Consider the following 22,103-nt stretch of genomic DNA (forward strand, 5'->3'; position numbering starts at 1 on the left):
GGGATGGGCCTGTCCTCCCGTATTTATGATCTAGGGTTAGAGTATTTAAGGTGCATGCATGCATCGTGTTTTGGAAACTCTGATATTAATCTTGTAACCGTAATCACGCCTCTACAGTAGCAATTCTTCATCGAGTTCTTCTGAGGCGTGATCTTTTAATCATTTAGCATATTTTGAGTCATTGTCGTGTTCTCGCTTTAATCTGTTTGAGTCTAATCAATCATTCAAGGATATTAAATCCTAACAATTGGTATCAGAGCAGGAGACTGTGTAATAAATACGCATCTCTTATGTTTAAGATCTTTTAGGGTTTTCGTTAATATTGGATCTGGCGTAACGATCATCACTTTGTTCTTGACGTTGTTTAGAAATCTCAATATTACCCTAAACCACTTTAGTTTTACACGTCTGATTCTTAACAGGTTTTAAAGATCTCATCATCATGCATGCGTCTTAAATACTCTAACCCTAGATAATAAATACGGGAGGACAGGCCCAACCCGTTTACAGAATAGACTATACATAAGGCCCAATGACACAACACAATATACCCAACAATCTCCCCCTTTGCATCAATTGAGCGAGAATCCTTCAAGGTTAAGTTCGCTTCTGCACTTCGTAGACCTTAGGAATAACACTCAACAAGGTCTTACGAACCTGAATGTACCATTAAATCATGTCTGAGAAGCATTTGATATCGCCTTTGTTGTTGCCCTTGAATTTGGTGACCAGATCCAAAATCAACTCTAAGGCAGGAAGTGTTGCATAGATGTTTGTCTGGGAGGAAGAAGCAGGTCTTGCGAAAGTCAGCATTGCTTCGTTCTCTGTCCTGAAACACCATATACCATCCCTCTTTGTGAATCTTTCCAATCTTCCACTTCTCAAAACCTTTAGGAGATTCTTTAGGAAGAACAGAGGGCTTCCTTCGCAGTACGGCAGCTACTTCCACATCCATATTTCCAATCTCTTGAATATAGGAAGTTATCATCAGCTTGAGATGTTAGATAACAGGCTCGTACTTTTGTTCATCTCTTAGCAAAAAGTTGTAGAGCATGATCCAGTCGTATGGGTTGAGACATGGCAGGTCTGCGAGAGTGAATTCATGAACTTGACTCACATAACCTCTGACAACTTTGAATTTAGCATTTGGAAAACTGTTAGTTTCAATTGGTCCAGTGACCTTCATAGCCATTATCTGGCTCGCACGCCACGTTTCATACCGTGGCTTCATGTGCTTGAGATAGAACGAGAAAAGAAGATGGTTATCCCCGCTGTCAGTAGATGGCACGTTCGCAACTTTCACAAAAGAGCGAAATTTGAAGGCCTTTGGAGTAATTGGAAGATCCAGTTGCGAATCTTGTGTGTTCTGAAGTTCGAACGACACAACTGGTTCTAACCAATATTGACTTGGCAAATCTACAACTTCACTCTGAATTTGTTTCAGCGTCCACTATAGAAATAAGAGCTTCCTGCTTTCAAGTGTGAACTGAGCTTCTTTTTCAGCTCTCTCCTTGGGTTCAGTTTCTCGAATGATCCTCTGATTTTAATCTAACTCAGCTTCATGAGCCTTTCGCTTTTTAAGTTCTTCATCAATCTCCTCGTCTTCACTATTATCAATGATAGGATCATCAGAGAAAAGCTTTTCTTTGCCTTTAGGCTCATATTCGCTTTTAACAATTGGCTTGACTGGTGTAGTTGGCGTGATTGAAGTCGTTGGCATAGCTGAAGACTTCTTTGGTGGATCTCCTCCTTGTTTTGGAGTGACGGGAGTCTCTAAAACACCCTCAATCCTACTTAGCATTGCTAAAGCAGGACGAAACTTGTCAGCGAGATGTCTGCGAATGGAAATAGTGAGGATTGGATCATGAGATTCAAGGATATTGGAGAGGAGAGCATTGACATCCCCAACACAGCTTTTGACAACTGCTCGCTCAGATTGAAGATCTTTGATCTCTTTGTCAGCTTGAGCAAGTTTTGCTTGATGAACCATGACAGTTGTGGTGTGAGCAGCAAGTTGATCCATAAGATTATTTTTAACTGCAAGAGATTCTGAAAGCTGTGTCATCCTCGCAGAAATGGAAGCTTTAAAAGTTTCATTCTCCTTTTCCAACTCAGAGCGAACTTTGGCAAGAGCCTCCTTCTCCTTTCGTAGAGTGGAATTGAGACCAGCTATGCCTCATTATCCAAACGCGTGTTGGTCTCAGCGGATGATTGGAAGTTTTCCATAAAAGTCTTTGCATCAGTAATTAGCGTATCCATTTTGGTAGCCATTTCAGCACACAAAGCTGTAGAATTTGAAACAGCTTTATTGGCCTTGTCCAAATTGGCCTGATGTTCTTTGGTAAGCAACTGAAAGAAGGCTTCAACAACAGCTTTAGAATAAGCATCAGAAGAAGAATCATGAGAAGAATGGATCAACGAATCAAGCTTCTCAGTGATGATCTTGAACTGGTGTTGAGTAACAGGAGCATCATCATCACTTTCAGTCCTGATGTTGAATGGACTAAAGGTGAAGCCTTCTAAGTCATCATCATCATCCCCATAAATCATGTCCGAATCATCTTGGCAAAGGGGAGAAATGGGAGGTGTATTGTGACCAGTTGCGAAACCTGATGATTCAGCCCCCGCATTAGATGCGTTAACTGAAACAGGAGATTCAACTGATGTTTTGGGTGTTGTGGTTGATTCAGTGAATAAAGGAGCAGAAAGAGAAATAGTACTTTGAGGTTGAGATGAAACTGATGGAGGACATGGTGCAATATTTACCGTTGTGGAAGTGGTTGCAGTTTTGGGAGAAGGAGGAGGAGATGGAACGAAATCATTGTGAATGTGTTCTTCTTCCTCATTGCGAACGGGTGACTCTTCCTCGTTTCGAACAGGTGGTTCTTCCTCATTACGAACTGGTGGTTCCTCCTCATTGCGAACCGGAGAATCTTCCTCAATACGAACATGTTGTTCTTCCTCAACTTGAACATCTAACTGAGTGTCAAAGTGCAAATCTTCACTGTCAGATGGAGTAGGGGACTGGGCTTTGCGAGCGACTCTTTTTAACTTTCGCCTTTTAGGAGCAGCGACAGATGGAGTAGCTTTCGCCATTCGCTTTTTTGGAGTGTTCATAGGCTCGGATGGACCTTCGTTATTACCCTTTTTCTTTTCTCCCTTCTTGCGCCCTTTGTTACCCCCTGTTTTTGGTTTATCCGCCTCAACAATAATTGACTGTATCTCAGGAGTTAAGGGACGAAACCCCGAGGCAAGAATAATACGATATCCTTCAAGGACTTTGCTGGCAGGAGGCATATCACGAATCATGCCTTCAGAGATGGAGCCAACAAAAGCGAATTTGGAAGTGTCTGCAACAATGATTCTAGTGGTGTGAAGGGTTGAAATGTTGGACATCAAGGCACCTTGCATAACAGGAATCTTCAACTTGGTGATGGTCGTATGAACAATGATGGACCAAAATCGTGCACAAAAAATTTCCCGGTGACGAGTTGTTGAATGTGTGCTTTGAATCACTTGGGCCCAGAGAACAGAACCATAGATAATATTCAACCCTATGTAAACGCCATAGATGATCGCCATGAACAGCTTGCTGGCGCAGTCAGACCCAGTAACTCTTTCAGAGAATGCCTTGGACAGTAGAGTGAAGAGACCATTCCACTGTGGTGGCAGATTTGGTTTCCGGAACTTAGAGACGGCGGTTAGGGTTTCCTTATAACCTACTTGGTAAAACATCTCCAATAGGGCCGCGTTAGACACAGATTCTGGGTTAATCATGTTGTCTGATAGAGGAAGCCCTAGAATAGAGCAGAATCGTGATTTGGAGATGGAGGCTTTGTGATTGAGGATATCGAACGTAATCCTCTGTTCCTCTTTGATGTAACACGCAGAAGAGTAGGCTTTGGACAGCATGGACATCAGAACACTCTCCGTCTTGGTTAGGGCTGTGATCAGTGGAGAATACTTCAAGCACTCGATGATCATAAGCAGGTGGCTTTCATACTTGCAAGGATCAAGATCGATGATCAGGTTTTGATGTGGTTTAATGGTGAGAAGGTGAGATTTCCCTGTTTGTTCTTTAACTGAAGGAGTTTCAGACGAGCCTGCCATTGATGAGTTCTTGAGGAAGAAGATGAACAGTAGAAATCTTTGATCACTGGAAATCTTTGAGAGAATTATGTGAGTGGTAATGTGAGGTGAAATGCCAAAAACCTTTTATACCATTTGTTTGGAGAGAGAAATCAGGATAGAGAATATGACGGATACTGAAAAGACTCCTGAAAAAGCGCAATTTGACAGCTGTGACGTCAGAATCTTGTGTTAGGCGGCGGTAAAGTAGGCGACTGTTCAAATTATCACACGCCCAAAGTAAATCTTATCTCTTCAAATATAGCTGTTTCAAATTCTCCTTCATTGCAGTTATGACATTCGCAGTGAATCATGAGCTTTCGTATTGAAACATTATCTACCTGCCAAACTAAGAGCAACCATGAGAACCATGAACCAGAATTTGGAAAATCACTAGGATTTTCGTGCAAGAGTGTGCCAAAGAGACAGAAATAAAACAATAAGTTCTAAAGGATTCTAGTGATGTCTAATAAGACACAAAACTATAGATCCCGGGCATAGATCTCTTTCTTCGAAGTCAAGAGAGACCAAGAAGTGTCTGTGTGGCTTCCCGTTGAAATACGATCAATAGTTTATTAAGAACATTGAAAGGAATCTTTTTGTTAGGCTAAAAGGGTGGCTTTATCTCCAACCAAACTTCGAAACTTGATATAAGAACAAACGTTTGGATGAAGTACTCGTGTGACCAGTGTAGTCAGTTGAACGAGTAGGGTGGGAAATATGTGAGTGGCAAGGAAAGTTTTAGAAATCTCAGAAAAATAAAAACTGGATCTTATGGGAAAAAGAGTCTTGGGACAAGAGAACTTCATAAAGATCTCGCAAAATAAAAAGAGATTCCTTGGTACAGACCACAAATGTGGCATTAGTTAATTCCTTGGTGAGAATCTTGAACGTTTAATTGTTCACCGTCAGTTCATTTATCTGTGTTGAATTTTAGGTTTCACTCAGTTCGTGGCAGAACAAAACTAAGATCATTAACACAGATGTTGTGCAACCATAAACCTCAGTGGTAATTGTTGAGAGTCTCAAGGGATACTTGTAGGGAAGCGAATGTGATGGAGAATAGTGTAAGGTGGTGTAAGGAAACGAAAGTACCTCTGCTATGCGAAAGTGACCAAGCAAACAACTCTCGACTCATTATGAGAAGAGTAAGGTAGCTCATGACTTATGTGAAATAATATGCAGCATCATGCTTCTAGGGACACTTAGCTAGTTCATAAATAAAGAGATTTATATCTGCCCCATCATTCGTGTTAAACATTTAGCCTTGAACCCTGCACAAATGGTTAATGAACAAAAGAAGAGCAATATTTTTGAATTTGAAGATTTGAAAAAATAAAATAAGAGAAACGAAAAGAAAAAAAAAACATTTTTGTATTTTAGGAGTTTTCAAAAAATTATAAAAACAGAAACAAACAAATTATTTTTGAATTTTTGAAGTTTTTTGAAAAAGAATTAAAAATAGAAAAGATTGAAAAACGAACCAAAGATAAGAAACATTATACATAATGTACAAAAGGATATTGGAAAATCCGAACCACAAATGAACAGTGGACTGCGGACTACTGCGCGCGTTCACACCGGTTCACAGTGTTAAAGTAGACTGTGAATGAACAGTAGACTGCGAACTACTGCGAGCGTTCGCACCGGTTCGAAGTGTGAACTTTATTGATGCGAGAGTGGTTTTGGTACAGATTCAGCTTCCATCATTCCTAGGCCTTGAAGAATTCTATTGAAGGTTGTTTTAGGCAAGGATTTTGTGAATATGTCAACCAATTGATCAGCGGATCTTACGAAGTGAATTTCAACGTTGCCATCTTCTACGTGATCCTTAATGAAATGATACCTCAGTGCTATATGTTTTGTCTTTGAGTGTTGCACTGGGTTGTGACAAATGAGAATAGCACTTTCAAAGTCACAATATAATGGGATTCGCTTCATACTTAACCATAATCACAAAGCTGGCTTTGAATCCAAATAACCTGGGAGGTGCATGAGGCAGCAGCTATATACTCAGCTTCAGCTGTTGATAGGGACACACATGGTTTTCTTCTTGGATTGCCAACTGACAAGTTTTCCATCAAGAAACTGGCATCCTCCAGTTGTACTTTTCCTATCTAATCCACATCCTCCAAGATCAGCATCCGAAAAGGTTTGTACAAAGAACCCAGAATGCAAAGGGTACCAGATTCCAAGCGAGGACGTTCGCTTTAGATACCTGAAAATGTTATTGACTGCCGTCATGTGAGGTTCTCGAGGATTAGCTTGGAACCTAGCATAATGGCAAACATAAAACATAATATATGGACGACTCACAGTCAGATACATTAAGGAACCTATCATTTGGCGATAGAGTGTCATGTCTGCAGTTGGTTTATCCAAAGAAGGGGTTAGTTTCGTTCTGAATGCCATTGGAACCTTCGCTTTTGAGTCTCCCACCATTCCAAACTTTGCAAGTAGATTCTTCGTGTAGGCTTCCTGGTTAATAAAGATACCTTCCTGACTCTGTCTAATGTTCAGTCCAAGGAAAAAGTTAATAGGACCCATGGAGCTCATCTCAAATTTAGTTCCCATCAACATTCGGAACTCAGCTGTTAGGCTGGGATTAGTAGATCCGAAGATGATGTCATCAACATAAATTTGGACAATCATCAGGTGGTCACCCTCTTTCTTGCGAAAGAATGTTGGATCGACCGAACCTTATTTAAATTTAGAGATTTTTAAGAAGCGAGTGAGAGTTTCGTACCCGACTCTTGGAGCTTGCTTCAAACCGTAAACAGCTTTGTCTAAGATGTAAAAGTGATTGGGGTACTTCTCATTTACGAACCCTGGATGTTTTTCCACATACACTGTCTCTTCAAGTTCTCCATTCAAGAATGCACACTTGACGTCCATATGAAACACTTCAAAGTTATTATGCGCTGCATATGCCAAGAAGATGTGAACAGATTCCAACCTTGCAACAGGTGCGAAGGTTTCTTCGCAGTCAATGCCTTCTTCCTGGCAATATCCCTTGACAACGAGTCTCGCCTTGTTTCTTATCACATTTCCCTCTTTATCTAACTTATTGCGAAATACCCATTTCAAACCAACAACTGATGCATCAGGTGGAGTGGGAATTAACCTCCAAACTTTTGTTTCGTTCGAACTCGTTGAGTTCATCTTGCATCGCTTGCACCCACTCAGAATGATCAAGAGCAACGTTGACGATTTTGGGTTCAACCTTGGGAGACGAATGAATTAAACATACAAAATTCCACTTTAGAGAATAATGCAGTTCATTTCGCTTTTTGCTGGGATCTTGTGAGCACTCCTGCACAAGACTCACCAATCACTTGGGTTTTCGGATGATCTCTGGTCCATTTGATAAAAGGAGGGTAATTCGGATCATAAGAGGGATCCAATTCAGTGTTTACCTCCTCAAACTCTGATTGTACATCCGAATCATCATTCGCTTCTTTATTCTCCCCCTCGAATGATGAGAGTTCTTCTACTTCAGGAATTGAAGTGTCTCCTACGAATGGAGGTTCGTGAGTTATTGTTGGTGGGTAAATAGACGAAGTAAAACCCTCCCCCTGCAATGGAGTGTTCGTATCTTGTGGAATGGGCTGCTCCCCCTAAAAGCTTGTACTGGTAGTTGAATCAGGATTCTCCCCCTGGAGAGGTGTGCTGGCCGGTTGTGATTCTTTCGGACTGTGAGATTCACTTTCGAGATTTTTCGCAGCATCATCGATTATTTTCTTCAATCCGTCATCTTTTATGTCTACTGCTTTGGATTCTGACGAAATAGCTTTAGCTGGTTCATCAAATAAAAGCATGAAATCTTCGTAGAGATTAGCCAATGGTATGGTTGCAGGATTCGCTTGTGGAAAGATCTCCTTTGATTGATCCGCAGTCTGCTGATACCTCTTTAAATAACTGTCATCGAACGTGACATAATAGGTTTCTTCGATCTTCTTGGACTTTTTATTAAGAACCCTATATTCCTTGGAGGTCAGCGAATATCCCAATAAAATACCTTCGTCAGCCTTCACATCGAATTTGTTCCATTGCTCCTTGGAGTTCAAAATAAAACAGCGAAAACCAAAAACATGGAAAAACTTAACGTTCGGTTTGCATTTTATTCGGGATTTCATAGGGAGTAACTGCAAATATCTTGTTGAGAATTGAGCATTTTGTGTAAAGCACGTTGTTCCAATCACATCATCCCAGAAGTAGAGCGGCAGATTCACAAATGAGAGCATGGTTCTCGTAGCCTCACATAATGACCGGTTTCGTCTTTCAACAACCCCGTTCTGTTGTGGAGTATAAGGAGCAGAGAAATTGTGCGATACTCCTTTCATAGTTAAAAATTCTTCAAACGCTTGGTTCTTGAATTCCAACCCATTATCGCTACGAACGTTGCGAACTAGCTTTCACAATTTAAGCTCGATATGCTTTATAAAATGTTTGAGCTTGGAAGTAGTTTTAGACTTCTGTTTAAGAAAGAAAACCCAAGTGAATCTAGAAAAATTGCCTATAATTACGAGAATATACTTATTACCACCAACACTTTCAATTCCAGAAGGACCACAAAGATCTATATGCAGAAGTTCAAGTGGTTCTATGACTTACGTATTCACGATTGTAGGATGACTTTTTCTGCTTTGTTTTCCCATTTCACAAGCTGCACATAGATGTTCTTTGTCATAATTTAAGAGTGGTAGTCCTCGCACATGATCACCAAGAACGAGCTTGTTGATATCTTTGAAATTGAGGTGCGAAATTGGACGATGCCACAGCCAACTTTCGTCTGATAAAGCTTTTGCAAGCAGACATATAGCTGGCTTCCCTATAATGGGTTTCAGATCAAGAGGGAACATCTCTCGTTTTCATTTTGATCTGACGAGAACGTTCTTTGCTTTCTTCTCAACAATTTCAGATCCTTCGTCATCAAACGAAACTTTAAGTCCTGTTCCAACCACTAACTGCGAAACACTGATTCGCCATTTGTGATCATTCCATAACCTCTGATTGTGCCAAGAGAATTGTTTCCAAACTTTACATTTCCACCATCTTTGAGAGCTCGAAACTCTCATAATTCCTCCTTCCTCCCAGTCATGTGACGCGAGCAGCCACTGTCGATCTACCATTCACAGTCGAATTGCTCGTCACGTATTACATGCGATCATTCAAGGATATTTAATCCTAACACACGCGCTTCTAAAAGCACAACCAACAGGCATATAAAGGCATCTCTCCTAGCATTCTATCATAAAATCCTGAGAAGATCCTTAACCCTAATCTAGCATGCAAATTTCATAACATATAACATAACATCATATATGGGTATTATGAGAATCACTTACTTGAGCTCGGCTGATTGCACGCATCACACCCCCGTTTTCTTTAAAAAAAATTCTTTGTTTTGTAGAAATTTGGTTTCTTTCAAAAGATCACCAATTCCTTAGTTTGAGTTCAATCACACCCGAGAGTGTGCCTGAATCCCTCAAACCAAGGCTCTGATACCAACTTGTAACATCCCAAAAATTTTAAGGTAAAATTTCAGTTTTTTTTAACCAAGTGGTCTAGATCACTTGGCCACCAGGGGTGACCTTGGGGGGTTTTCCCTTGGGGGGTTTTCCCTTGGGAGGTCTCGGATTCAGACTTGCTAAAGGATATTCCTCAGGAAGCGGGGCAGGGGGATTATTGTAATGGGTCGGCCCCAGGAGTGAGGTATTCGAGGATGATATACTTACCATTTGGATGTCACTACACTCCTTGACCCACTAACCAATATCCTTTTCGTTCTAAACAAAATTCATTTTTAATTCAACCATAAACACCATTTATCCTTTTCAATCATTCAAAAGCATATTAAGGTATAAATAGTTATCAGAGTACAATCCCGAAAACATAAAGTGTGGAAACATGGGTGGATGCGTTGCAATCAAGTCGGGCCCTTCCCTTTCGAACTGGAAGTACCTGAAACCATAACCATGAAACCGTAAGCACAAAGCTTAGTGAGTTCCCGAAAATAACACATACCATACATACAATGGGGTATGCCCACTATCCATCGGTCCCCGCCCGACATTGTGCCCCGTTCGATACAGATATGTCAGTAACATGCAATAGGCCCCGCCCATCACTCTCATCAGGGCCCGCCTAGCATCGGGCCCCGCCCGACATACATACAACACATACAACATATTCAAGGGTCACACAGATATATAACATACAAATAACAATAATCCACAGGCCGACACTGGTGCCTTTAACCCGCCAAACACTGCGAGGAGACTCACCTCAATCCGAGATAACCGAAACAAACGCGTTGCTGCTACCGGATCCCTCACACTGAACACAACCAATTTATTCATAATCAATAATTAAGATAATTCCCCATGATCCAAGGTCAATTTCATTTCTATCATTATAATGGGTAAAAGACCATTTTACCCTTCCCATATCTGACCCAACAACTCATGGCCCAACTCCCAAAAGACCCAAGGCGTAAAAGGCCCAAAACGATAATTTCACGAGTACCCCCCGTATACCAGATTAGTACGCCCTGCGTACTGCACATTAATGGTTAAGACCAAAATGTCCAAACTCAGATATAACCTCTAAGGGATGTCTTAAGTCATAAAGTTCCTCACTTTATGACTTTGCATGGCTTAATGGGGTCCAAACCAAAATCCAAGCTTCATAACCTCAATAGAGACCAAATATGAGGCTCACACTACTAGAAAGCATGACTTTAATGACACGCAATTTATGATACACATTGATTTATGATACGCAAAAGTGTGTGACCTAAACATAATGTCATCTCTTTATAGAAATTTTAAGTATTTAGGACGCGCACTTTTGTGTGCCCTAAAATTAGTGTCTGAGAAAAAAAACACGGAGGGGGCTTATTATAGAATGTGTGTCGTCTATACATGTCGGTTTATAATTTTTAATGAAACGCGCGTTCTTTAGTACGAGTGGGAAAAGAAAAGCCCAAAAATTAGAAAATTCGGCTTTCACTTCCCTCTTTGCCCTAAGCGTACAACATGTACCCAAAGCTTCCTCCGACGAACTCCTCAGCTCTCTCTTCATCAACACAACTCTCTCTTCCGCTTTCACTTCCCTATTTGCCCTAGTCACCACACCGATTCTCTTTAACAACATCACAGGAGCGCCATCACTGCTCTCCTTACCGACGTCGCCTCTAGAATCGAAGGTCTCCACCGTAAACGGCTAGGATTTGTATAAAAAAAGGGAAAAATTGAAGGTCTTCGCTATCGATGTCTCCAAAATCGAAGGAGATTCCCTATCGTTTTTTAAGTGTGGATTTCATATTGAATAGACACAACGGTATGATATTTTTTATGCTCTTGACCATCGTTTTGTAAGTTTGAATCTCAAATCGAAGAAACTCATTATGGTGGTCAATATTTCTTTGACTGCAGAAACTAAAACAAGTGAAACCATGTTGCTGACTCATTGTTTATCCTATGAAGCTAGGAGCTGATGCTGCCTCTCAGATGCCCATGGCTTCACGTCATTCAACCTTGTTAGGTGGTCATCCAATTGTTGGAACTCATTATGGTGGTCAATATACTTTTGTGTATGGTTCAACTGCACTCAATAGTGCTCTGCAGGTTAATAAACTGTATAATCTGTTATGAGCATCTTGTGACCAAGTATGAAAGTTAAAGATAAAAGGTTTGTTAAATTTTACTGTCATCTTTTCAGGTTACAGCTACAAGTAGAAAAGGAGATGGACCTTATATGGTAGGGACGACCCTATAGCTAGTATGGATAACAGTGGAAAACTTATACGTACACCAGACACTTCACTTTCCAGACAACAAAAAAAGCTTTAGAGCTTTGAACCAATGCAACAAATGCAGCTAAAAGTTGTTTAGGTGATGAAAGTGGAACATCCATTTTTCTTTTACTGGAGACCAAGTATCCAATAGTGATTTCCAAATCTTGTGTGGAATTTCAGCTGGAGAATCATCAAGGTGCAGAAGATTCAACAGCTATTGCACCTGATAGTTTTGAGAATCATCAATGTGAACCCATGGAGCCCTCTTGGGCCATATAATGTCAATATGAGGATATAGCTAATGAAAGTACTTCCAGTGTAGATTTATCATGCACCCATGAAGGGCACCATGTTTGTTCTAATAGTGAAGATACATGCCATGTTGAGAAAACTACCAGCAATACTAAGTCTGATCAAGATGCAGAGTTGGTTTTGGAGAAGAATCCGCAAAGAGGTGGCAGAATCATGGATACTTATGATTTGGGCAACATATCTCCAAGCAGGAAGGACGACAAGCTAACAGGTGTCAAAATCTCTCCTTGTCACATAGAAGGTAATGCTTTGGAGCCAATTCTTGTTTATATATGATGTCATGATTCTACCATATGATGAACATATTACACCAGTACAATCATATTCTCCTTTTTTTATGTCCATAAATACCAACCGACTTGTAGTTACATTTATTCATAATATGCTTCTTTGTATACACATCTTGTGTATACATGCATATAATACACACACTATATATACATAAAATTGACACATATTGTTAGTATACATACATGCATACCATATAACTTAATCTACTTTCAAAATTTCAAGTTTATGTCAGATAATGAAAACATACTTTTCATGATTATATATTGTCATATGTATTTACATATGGCTTGTCATTTTATTAGTTCTAATTCTCATAAAATGCAATGATATCAGTGGAGCAAATTCTGTGATGTTTCCAATACCAATGATAAGGAAGAATTAGTCAACCCTTCAACAATCTGGTGTTATGGAAGGAGTCAATCCTGTTTGTATGTTTTGTTAGCAAAAGGAAGAGGTTGACTTGCTTCAAACATCTCTCAAATCAGAGAAGCTGTCAGGAAATGCGTTTGCAGTTAAGGTACTCTCAATTTTTTATGAACTTTTATAAATAATAAAGTATTCTGGTTTTTTTTTTGTTTTTTTAATTGTATTCCAACGGTCTGTATTAGAACTCTTTTTATTCATCACACTTGTGCCTCCAACAATGGAGGTAAAGCACCTCCCCCTTCCAACAGTTCTCTTTCTAGACCTGTTCCTATAGCTAGAGTATTTCCTCCTGTTGTTTCTCCTTCTGCTGGATGGATGGCAACTGCTAATCTTTCCATGCCTCATGCTTGTGTTCAAGCTGGACCTCCTGGTCTTGTGCAGCAGCAGCCTCCGGTTCAATCGGTGCAATAAAAAATTCTTTATTCATACAACACTTTTTCTGCAGAAACATCAAACTTTTTACATTTTATAATGTTTTTCTTAAAATTTTAAAATAAAAATTCTATGAAAATATTACCATGAATTGAGAAAGTCGGTCATTATTATGCACACATAGTAACCAACTGTGGTGTAATTAGAAAGACAACATTCTGAAATAGTCAAAAGGTTGACCAACTATTTATACGCCCCTGTTTAAATTTGATCTCTATTTCCACAAGAAACTTCACTTTCTAACAGGGCAACTTGATTTTAACTAGCATTCCTTTGGTTACCAACCTAACATAAAAATATTAGAGGTTTTCTGAAATTTGGTTTTTTCCTTTCTGTTTTTTTTTTTTTATTTATTTTTTTCAAATTACTCATTAAATACCTACCCAAAACAGCACCAACTGGGGTTAAATTTCATGAGTAATTTATGGTTGGGATCATCACCAGGACTGAAAATTGGATTAACTACTTGTTGAATGTCATGAGTAATTTATTCATTTATTATATTTTTAACATCCCAAACATTAAAAGGATTGCCTCACCTTGTGACAGGTTGTTAAATATGTTGGTCAGATAGTCGGGCTATTGGAGATGAAATTTCATCTGTTTAGATGAAAAACAGTTCAATATTTGGCAACTAGTTGTTAAATATGTTCGATCAGGAACAAGAATTTTCCACCAAATTTGCATCTTCAAACCAAATATTGAATTGTTTTTCATCTGAACAGATGCAATTAGTGATACTAAAAGACTTTGTTGCAGTTATAGGAGATTTAGTGGTCTAACGCAGTCAAGGGTGCCAGGTAAAGTTGAGGATACTGTGAGGAATAATTACTTATCTCGAGGGTAGAAAAGACATTTAACACATATTAGAAAGCATGGGGAAGGTTATGGTGTAACGGGTTCTTCAAATAACACCCAAGAAGGCTCATATATTTCTTTCTTTTAGAAATTAATTTATACCCATTTTTTCTTTTTTTTGAAATGTAAGTGAACTCGGTCTACCTTAATTAACATCATTTTGTTGATATTAGTGTTTAAGACCCTGATCTTTATGAATCTTGATTGTCACTGCAGGATCAAAGTTAAATACTCTCATATCAGTAACAGATCTCGACAGAAGGCTCCCTTTATCGCATATGATGTTTACAAAATCATCATGAAGGTAACACAAACTCATCAATTCATAACTAATGGTCGTTAATGTACTTGTTTGTCTGTTGAAAACAGGGAGGAAGTTGGAGGGGACAATTTTTTCCTTTTTGGAGCAACAGCAGATGAAGTTCCCAAGCTCAGGAAAGATCAACAAAATGGACTGGTGAGAATACAAAAAAAAATATTTGGTTTGTGAATGGTTAATTAAATATTTTAATTTATTTATTTTTCTGAATTTGTAGTTTAAACCGGGATACGAAGAGGCTAAATAGCTTACAAAAGCTTGTTGAGAATGATACTAAACTTTTCTTCAGAGGTCAACTCATATGGGAAGCAATGATGGATGAACTCCTCTCAATTGGATTATCTAATGCTCAACAGGTACATTTTATGGGAATATATATAGCTATATACCATTTTTGTGGTCAAGTAGAATTATATGATGTTTTATTTGAAAAGCTGTTTGTTGAAATTTATACTGGGGTGCAGGTGACTTTATCTTGAAATTTACATTCAACTATTTTTTTCCTTCTTTTTCTTGTAAGTTTAGCCTTGTTCTTTTCTTCAATTACATGTTGTCTAGAGAGTGTTGTATGAACAACAATAAATCAACATTTTACCATTCTCTCCAAATGTAAATTCTAAATGACAAAAAATTATAAATTTATACCATTGTTGTGCATATGTTTGTTTTGAGTTTAAACTTGTAAATACTCTAAAGTTTACTGTAAACATGATTGTACAGTATCTTATATGCAATGTTTGAAACCTGGAATAACATAGTCTTTGGAAACTTGGAATACATAGTCATAGTTTGACTTTATTAGTTGCTTATTTAGTTTATTAGTCTCTTGTTTTCTAGATTATTATAGTCACCGAGTAGTTTCTTGTTATGCTTAAATCTTAAAAGCTATCATGGCAACCTTCAACAGTAGTTTTGGATCGACACCTTCTTGCAGAAGATATCGTGTACGTGTTCTTGTGCTGCTATTGTGGATTCGGGAACATCCTTGCTTACTGGTCCAACTGTATGTATCTCACATGAAGCTTCTGTTAGAACTATTAATCTCACGGATTTCAAGTTTTTCATATTTCTTGTATCTAATTAGTTTGTAAATTTTTGTTACAACTTCTATTGATTTGTTTTATCTTTTCATGGAACGATTATTTGTATGACATTAAATTTTATGCAATGGATTGTATTTTTGTATATGATATTTTATTTTCTATTATGAGACATTAAATGCAAATTTAATTTGAAAATTAGTAAATCTATAAATAATATTTTTTTTAAACATTTAAAATTACGATACGCAAAAATATGTGTCATCTTCATTTATGACATGGCCTTTCTTGACAGGGGCTTTAATGATACACAATGCGAGTTGTAAATGTGTGTCGTAAGGTTACGACACGCAAATGCGTGTCGTCTTTCTTTATGATAGGGCCTTCCTTGATACGCATTGCGTGTTGTGAATGAGCATCATTAATCGCGTGTCGTAACTGCGCGTCGTAAATGTGTGTCGTAAAAAGAAGACGTGCAAAAGCGTGTCGTCTTTCGTTATGACAGGTCCTTCCTTGACACGCATTTGCGCTTCATCTAGGCATTTTATGACACGCATTGCGTGTCGTAAAAGGCTGTTTTTCTTGTAGTGTCAAAGGTTTTGGAGTAGCTTCTACTCACAACAACCACAACCATGGGACCAAAACATAACAAATTATGACACAAACTAGATCTACATGAGAAATCAATCAAGATTAAAACTTTATACCTCCAGAAGCTAGATAAAGATGAACAAGGCCTCGATCTACAAGCTCTATGAAAACCAACACTTCTCCAAGGAGTTCTTCTTCTTCCAAAGGCACCAAAAATCCACCAAAATCACTCCAATGTTCAAAATCTATGCAAATGGGGGCTAGGGTTTTGAATCTAGGGTTAGAGGGGATGGAGGCTGAAGATAATGAGGGTCGGAAATGAGTTAAGGCCTTTAAATAGGCCCCAAGATCCAAAAATAGGGTTTGAGACTGAGTCGTGTACGCCCAACATACCAGAGAGGACCGCTCTGATCATCATAAGCGAGTACACCCATCATACACGCCACGTACGCCCAGCGTATGCGGCTTAACCCCAAAATACATAACTTCTAACAGTCATACCTTCTTCGTTCCAATTCCGTTTTCGATGATCCTTATATCCATGGAAAGGTATTGAGGAGCTCTACACCCCCTATATAATTACTTTTGAATTAAAACACCTCGAACTAAAATCCTTAATTTATGAAAGGCCCGAACCGTCACTTTTACCTTTATACCCTTGGGCTCCAAAGCACCAACCAAAGTCTTGGATCGCATAATCTACATTACCCATATCCAAATGGGTTTAAACCTCTCCTTCCCCAAGGCCCGAAGCCTTATGATAATTGGAATTCGGGCCACAACCCCGAATTATGAAACGACTTAAAACAGGGTGTTACAACCTTTCATACACTAACATGACCTTTGATCCATTTCCAATATACCCTCGCATTCTTCCCAACCATAAAATAAAAATATAACCTGTCGATCGAATATATCTCAGAATCTATCTTACTAAAATCACCAGACTTGAGACTTCCGGCATCAACCGGACATTTGGCCCTAAAATCAATTAGACTTTTGAGGTCAAGCTGACCTTTTCTTGATTTGGTAGATAGTTTGTAGTAGGGATGAGCATAACCGGGTACCCACCTATTTTAGCTGGAACCGGAACCGCTCCCAGAACCGGCGGTTCTCAAATTTTTGGTATTGGAACCGAAACCGCCTACACCGGTTTCTAGAAAATTGGAACCGCTCCTGGAACTGCTGGAACCGGTTCCGGTTCCGGGTACCCGACTCCATGAGTATTAAAACTTGCTTTTTTATACATGCCATGTAAATTATGTAAATGAACCTATACAAACAATATAAGTACAAGATATAAAACCAAAACATTTACAAAAAATTGATCTTTTAAATAACAAGCTATAATAAACATTTCCCACTTTTAAATAACAAAATAGCAAGAAGCCAAAACAGCAACAATAAAAACAGCAAACTACAAACTATAAACAGCAACAATAAAAACAGCAAAAACAACAATAGTAACAACAAAAAACAGAAATAGTAACAGCAACAACACAAATCAGCAACAGCAGCAGCAACACATAACAGCAAAAACATCGAAAAACAGCAACAACAACAACAATAGCAATAGCAACAGCAACAATCAGCAGCAGCAAAAACAGCAACAACAACTATTACTTATTCCCTCGTAAAAGATCTTCCATATTGCGATTGATTTCTGAAATGAAATTAAGCATAAAAAGTCAAATTAGAATAATAAATATTATACAAGAAACATAAAATAAAATAATAAATAATTGTGTAACTTACAATTTTAAATGCAAATGTTAAAAAGTTAATTAGAGTGCCTATGAAATTACAAGTATATGAAATTAAAGTGCCTATGAAATTACGTGCACAAACCTGTTCCATCACTTCCTTGATCAATTCTTTTGATATCTCAATCTGCTTCCTATAACCAGTGACTCTCACAGTTCTTTCTCTAGATTGGTCCCCATCAGGAAGATGTTGAGAAATCAACTACATTATGCATAACAGATTCAGAAAAGTAATTCAAAACAGGTCTTTTTATCACACAAACAGAAGGGTCAATCCATCTCATAAACTACCTGAATGCATGCTCCAGATCGTGTCTGCAGGTTTTTAATAGTTTCCCCACCTTTCCCAATTATTACACCAACCTACGGGAAATAAAAGATTTAAGAAGTTACAGAAACCCAGAGCTAATAGAGTATGGGGACATGAAATTACCAAATAACCTTCTCATTTGGAAGGTGTATGTGAAATTGTTCTCCAAACCCCCCTAAAAGTCGAATCTGGATAAACATCAGTATTTTCAGCAGCTTGCAGTTCCACTGAAGTATTTCCGTTTGTTATTTCTCATCATATGTATCAGTCCATCAAGTTAATCGTCATACAAGAATTTAAATTGAATCATACATTCCCTCTTGTCATATCAAAGAACTAAAAATGAAAAGAGGATTGTGTAAACAAATATGCACCAAGGCTTTAGAACTGAAGATGATGTAAAACAAACCGCAGTGGTAACGCAGTGATTTGAGAAAGACACAACGTAATTCAAGAGACGTCAAATACTACATAACATGTAATTCAAGAGACGTCAAATAATACATGAAAACGACGACGACATAGTCAGAAACATACCAGAACCGTCTGAATTGTCCTTGAGACGAGGTCATTTCACGTCTGGATCTACGGTAGAAGCAGCATCAACGTCTCCGTCGCCGCCACCATCAGCATCACCATGACTGTCGGCCAGCGACTGTGAATTGCCATTAGACTCGGCAGAATCCGGTGGTAGCTCAAATGGTTCGCTATCCAATTCATCGAGTTTCCGCTTGTGATCAGACGGAGCAGAGCTTGCTGAGCCCATAACCTCTTCGTCCCCCATCGTAGAGTAGATCCGAGTTTTAGGGTTTCAGTAAGGGTTCGCAAGATAGCTCGAACGATGACTGGAGCGATTGAAGCTTCGATTAACTCAACGATGACTGGTTTGAGAGGGGAGAGAGGAGAGTGACGAGAGGAAGACGGCGTTTTTTTAAGAATGAAAATCAAAAACCCTAAAAACGAATTAGGTCTAAGGCAGTATCGGTTCTTTTTTCCTATTTTCTAAAAACAAAATTACTAAAATATAAAAATTTAATATATAGTTTTCTTAGAAAAAGGCGGGTACCCGTCGGTACCGGTTCCGATTAACCGCCGGTTCCGGGTACCCGGTATTGGAACCGGAACCGACGGATATCCAGCGGGTATCGGTTTCGTAAAAATGAGAATTGGAACCGGAACCGCCTAAGGCGATTCCTAGACTTTAGGAACCGGAACCAGAACCGCCTAAGACAGTTCTAGTTCCAGAAAAAGCAGTTCCGAGGCGGTTCTGGTTCCGAAAGCAGGTACCCGCTTCCGCTGCTCATCCCTAGTTTGTAGACATAAAAGGAAAAGAATATATCATTAATGATATTATCACAACAATCTTCTAATCAGTCATTATGGATACACAAATGCCACACTATAATTTTGATTGGCACTAAAAGTTCAAAACAAAGCTATTATGATATTTGCTCACAGAAAGAACAATATTTAACAATATGTCATCCCCAAGCAAAGCACAAATGGCACCAAATCTCAAAAGCCTAAAATTTTTACAAATATACTGTATTGTTTCAATCTTGATCACAACAATATACAAGAGTGTTCATAACTAAGGCACTAATCTGCAATAATAGAGATAAAAACATGTTAGTTAAAGAAAACATATACAAAAAATCCACCAAATTAATCAGAATGAAACATACCTCGTAGAGTGCCAGAATAGAACCTTAAAAGCAAAAATTCTTATTATCTTTGGACAAAGGTCGTGCAATATAGTAAAGGGCCAATACTTCCAACCAAACATTAGTGAAATTAATGCAAAAATTAGACCTCTACACTTTGAAATTGATCTTCGTCCCCCATAATTTATATACATAGATTCCAAGAAGGGTGAAATAGGAAATGCTAGTAACCAAGTTGTGTAAATTACATATGGAAATGGTTTAAATGAGGAATCGGTTAGGGTTTTTTCTTTATTGTGCGTCTTTATAAGGAAAGAGCATCAGATAGCGATGTAGGAAGAAAAAACTCAAAAATCGTAGAGCAAAAAAATATATAGGAATCACACACCAATAAAAATAAATGAAGAAACTGAACGCCAAAATAAAACCCAACCTTGCTTACAGTCGATTGACCACTGATTAAAGGAGAATTGTAAAACAAAACCTTGGATGCAAACTAATCGATTGAAACTAAATAAATCTTCGATTATGCAGATATATAATCGATTTGTAACCCTGGTTTATTATTTAGAGATGATTTTGTGAAAGCTTAAATAAAACTATAAGAAAAATAGTTTTACTTATTTTTGGAATATAAAAAGTTATTTAATTAAAAAATTTTCTATAAAATATTAATATGATTAAGTTTTATATGATTGAAAGTAATTTATGATTATAATTTGTTATTCTAAGGTAGTGTTTGGTGGATGGAATATGAGTCACCCTATCCGTTGACTTTGTCCTTTCTACGTCTGTAATTGCACCAAATGTAAGACTAGGTAACAATTTTTTCAAATAAGTTGGTCACTTTGGGATCTACCAAACAACCGACTGAGTATTCCTAAACACCTAGATATGCCACAACCTAGAGTACAAACATCTTCAAAATGCTCTTTCACTATACTCTTAAAACGAATAGGACATAGGCAAGACAACCAATCTGCATAAGAATTGTCTCAAATATGATTTTCTTCAAAATACTAGCTTTAGTTTATTTTATTGCATGTTAATTTTAGATTTTTTAATCAATTAAAATTACCTTTTTTATTTAATTGTCATTTATTTTTATGTCAAATCGATATACCTTCTATGAAGAAGCATATAACAATAGTTATGTGTCCTTGTAGATAAAACCCTACTTCAATTATACTATCCCTTGGTGATAGGTGCATTTTATGCACCTATTTTTCAGGTTTATTTCCATCATTTCATTTCATTTTACTTCTTAATTCTTGAATTTAGTTAACTATTTGGGCACTTGTATATTTTATTCGGAATGCCCGGTATTTCACTATTTTTGATTTGTTATGTAGGCATTATGGATCTTGGAGCATTGGAGGCGAGCAAGGAGCATGGAGTTTGGATGATAGAGAGAAGATGGACCAGACGTGTTGCAAAAGAAAACTTAATGACATAGCCCATTGCACATCATCATAGAAAAGGACTACGTTTGAAACGCAATCTGTGTCACACCAAAATGGATCATGATTGTCCTTTTCATGCCCAAGTTAGAACGAAGACGAAGGCAAGTTTGAAGGCCGATTGAAGTTTTAGCAGAAAGCGCAATCAAAAAGCACGGTCTGATCCAAAACTCATGGTCATGAGCAAAAAGCATGACCAAACAGGAAAACTCATGGTCTGGAAGTAAAAACACGCGGTCTGGAGTCTGACCATACGTTTCATCCGAGAGAAGTTACCTTTTATGCTAAAAGTGAGGAATTTGGATCATTCATTGATAGAAACGATTTTTAAGAGCACAACGGGCGATTCTAGGTATTATTGGCAACTTTTGAAGATTTATAGTAGTTCCAACATCTTAAGGTTGAATTTGTAAGCATTATACATTTCTAATTCCCTCTTTTTGTTTTATTTGTTCTTAGACATGCGTAGCTCAGAAACCTTAGTTTCTAGTTCTTGTTTAAAACATGTTGATTGTTTGATTTGATACATATTGTCACACCCCCAAACCTGAACGGCGGAAACGTTCGGGGGCGGAGGACGTCATATTCAGTATCATAACAATTGAATAGTAAAGAAAGTACACACCACCATAACATATATATTTGAAAAGTTTACATGATTGAAAGTGTTGCATGTTTAAATATCAAATACAATATGGTGATCCAAAA

The 22,103-nt window shown here is 38.1% G+C and overlaps 1 protein-coding gene across 9 annotated transcripts in view; it reads left to right on the top strand.

Moving 5' to 3' along the window:
• LOC145103896 (uncharacterized) overlaps positions 1–15,732 on the top strand; it is a 45,416-nt gene extending 29,684 nt beyond the window's left edge. For 3 of the 9 annotated variants that reach the window (XM_079041165.1, XM_079041164.1, XM_079041167.1), the window contains 8 exons: positions 11,619–11,759; positions 11,854–12,026; positions 12,110–12,482; positions 12,866–13,049; positions 13,940–14,373; positions 14,465–14,705; positions 14,785–14,923; positions 15,478–15,732. In XM_079041165.1, the coding sequence (XP_078897291.1) occupies positions 14,581–14,705; positions 14,785–14,923; positions 15,478–15,651 (438 nt within the window). In that variant the 5' untranslated portion in view covers positions 11,619–11,759; positions 11,854–12,026; positions 12,110–12,482; ... (1 more) ...; positions 13,940–14,373; positions 14,465–14,580 and the 3' untranslated portion in view covers positions 15,652–15,732. The other 6 variants (XR_013706924.1, XR_013706925.1, XM_079041169.1 and 3 more) reach the window with 6 other exon arrangements.
• Positions 15,733–22,103: the final 6,371 nt, after the last annotated feature.

The sequence above is a fragment of the Lactuca virosa genome, chromosome 4 (assembly GCF_052849685.1).
Source record: "Lactuca virosa cultivar CGN04683 chromosome 4, Lactuca_virosa_CGN04683_v6, whole genome shotgun sequence".
In the NCBI taxonomy this organism is placed as follows: Eukaryota; Viridiplantae; Streptophyta; class Magnoliopsida; order Asterales; family Asteraceae; genus Lactuca; species Lactuca virosa.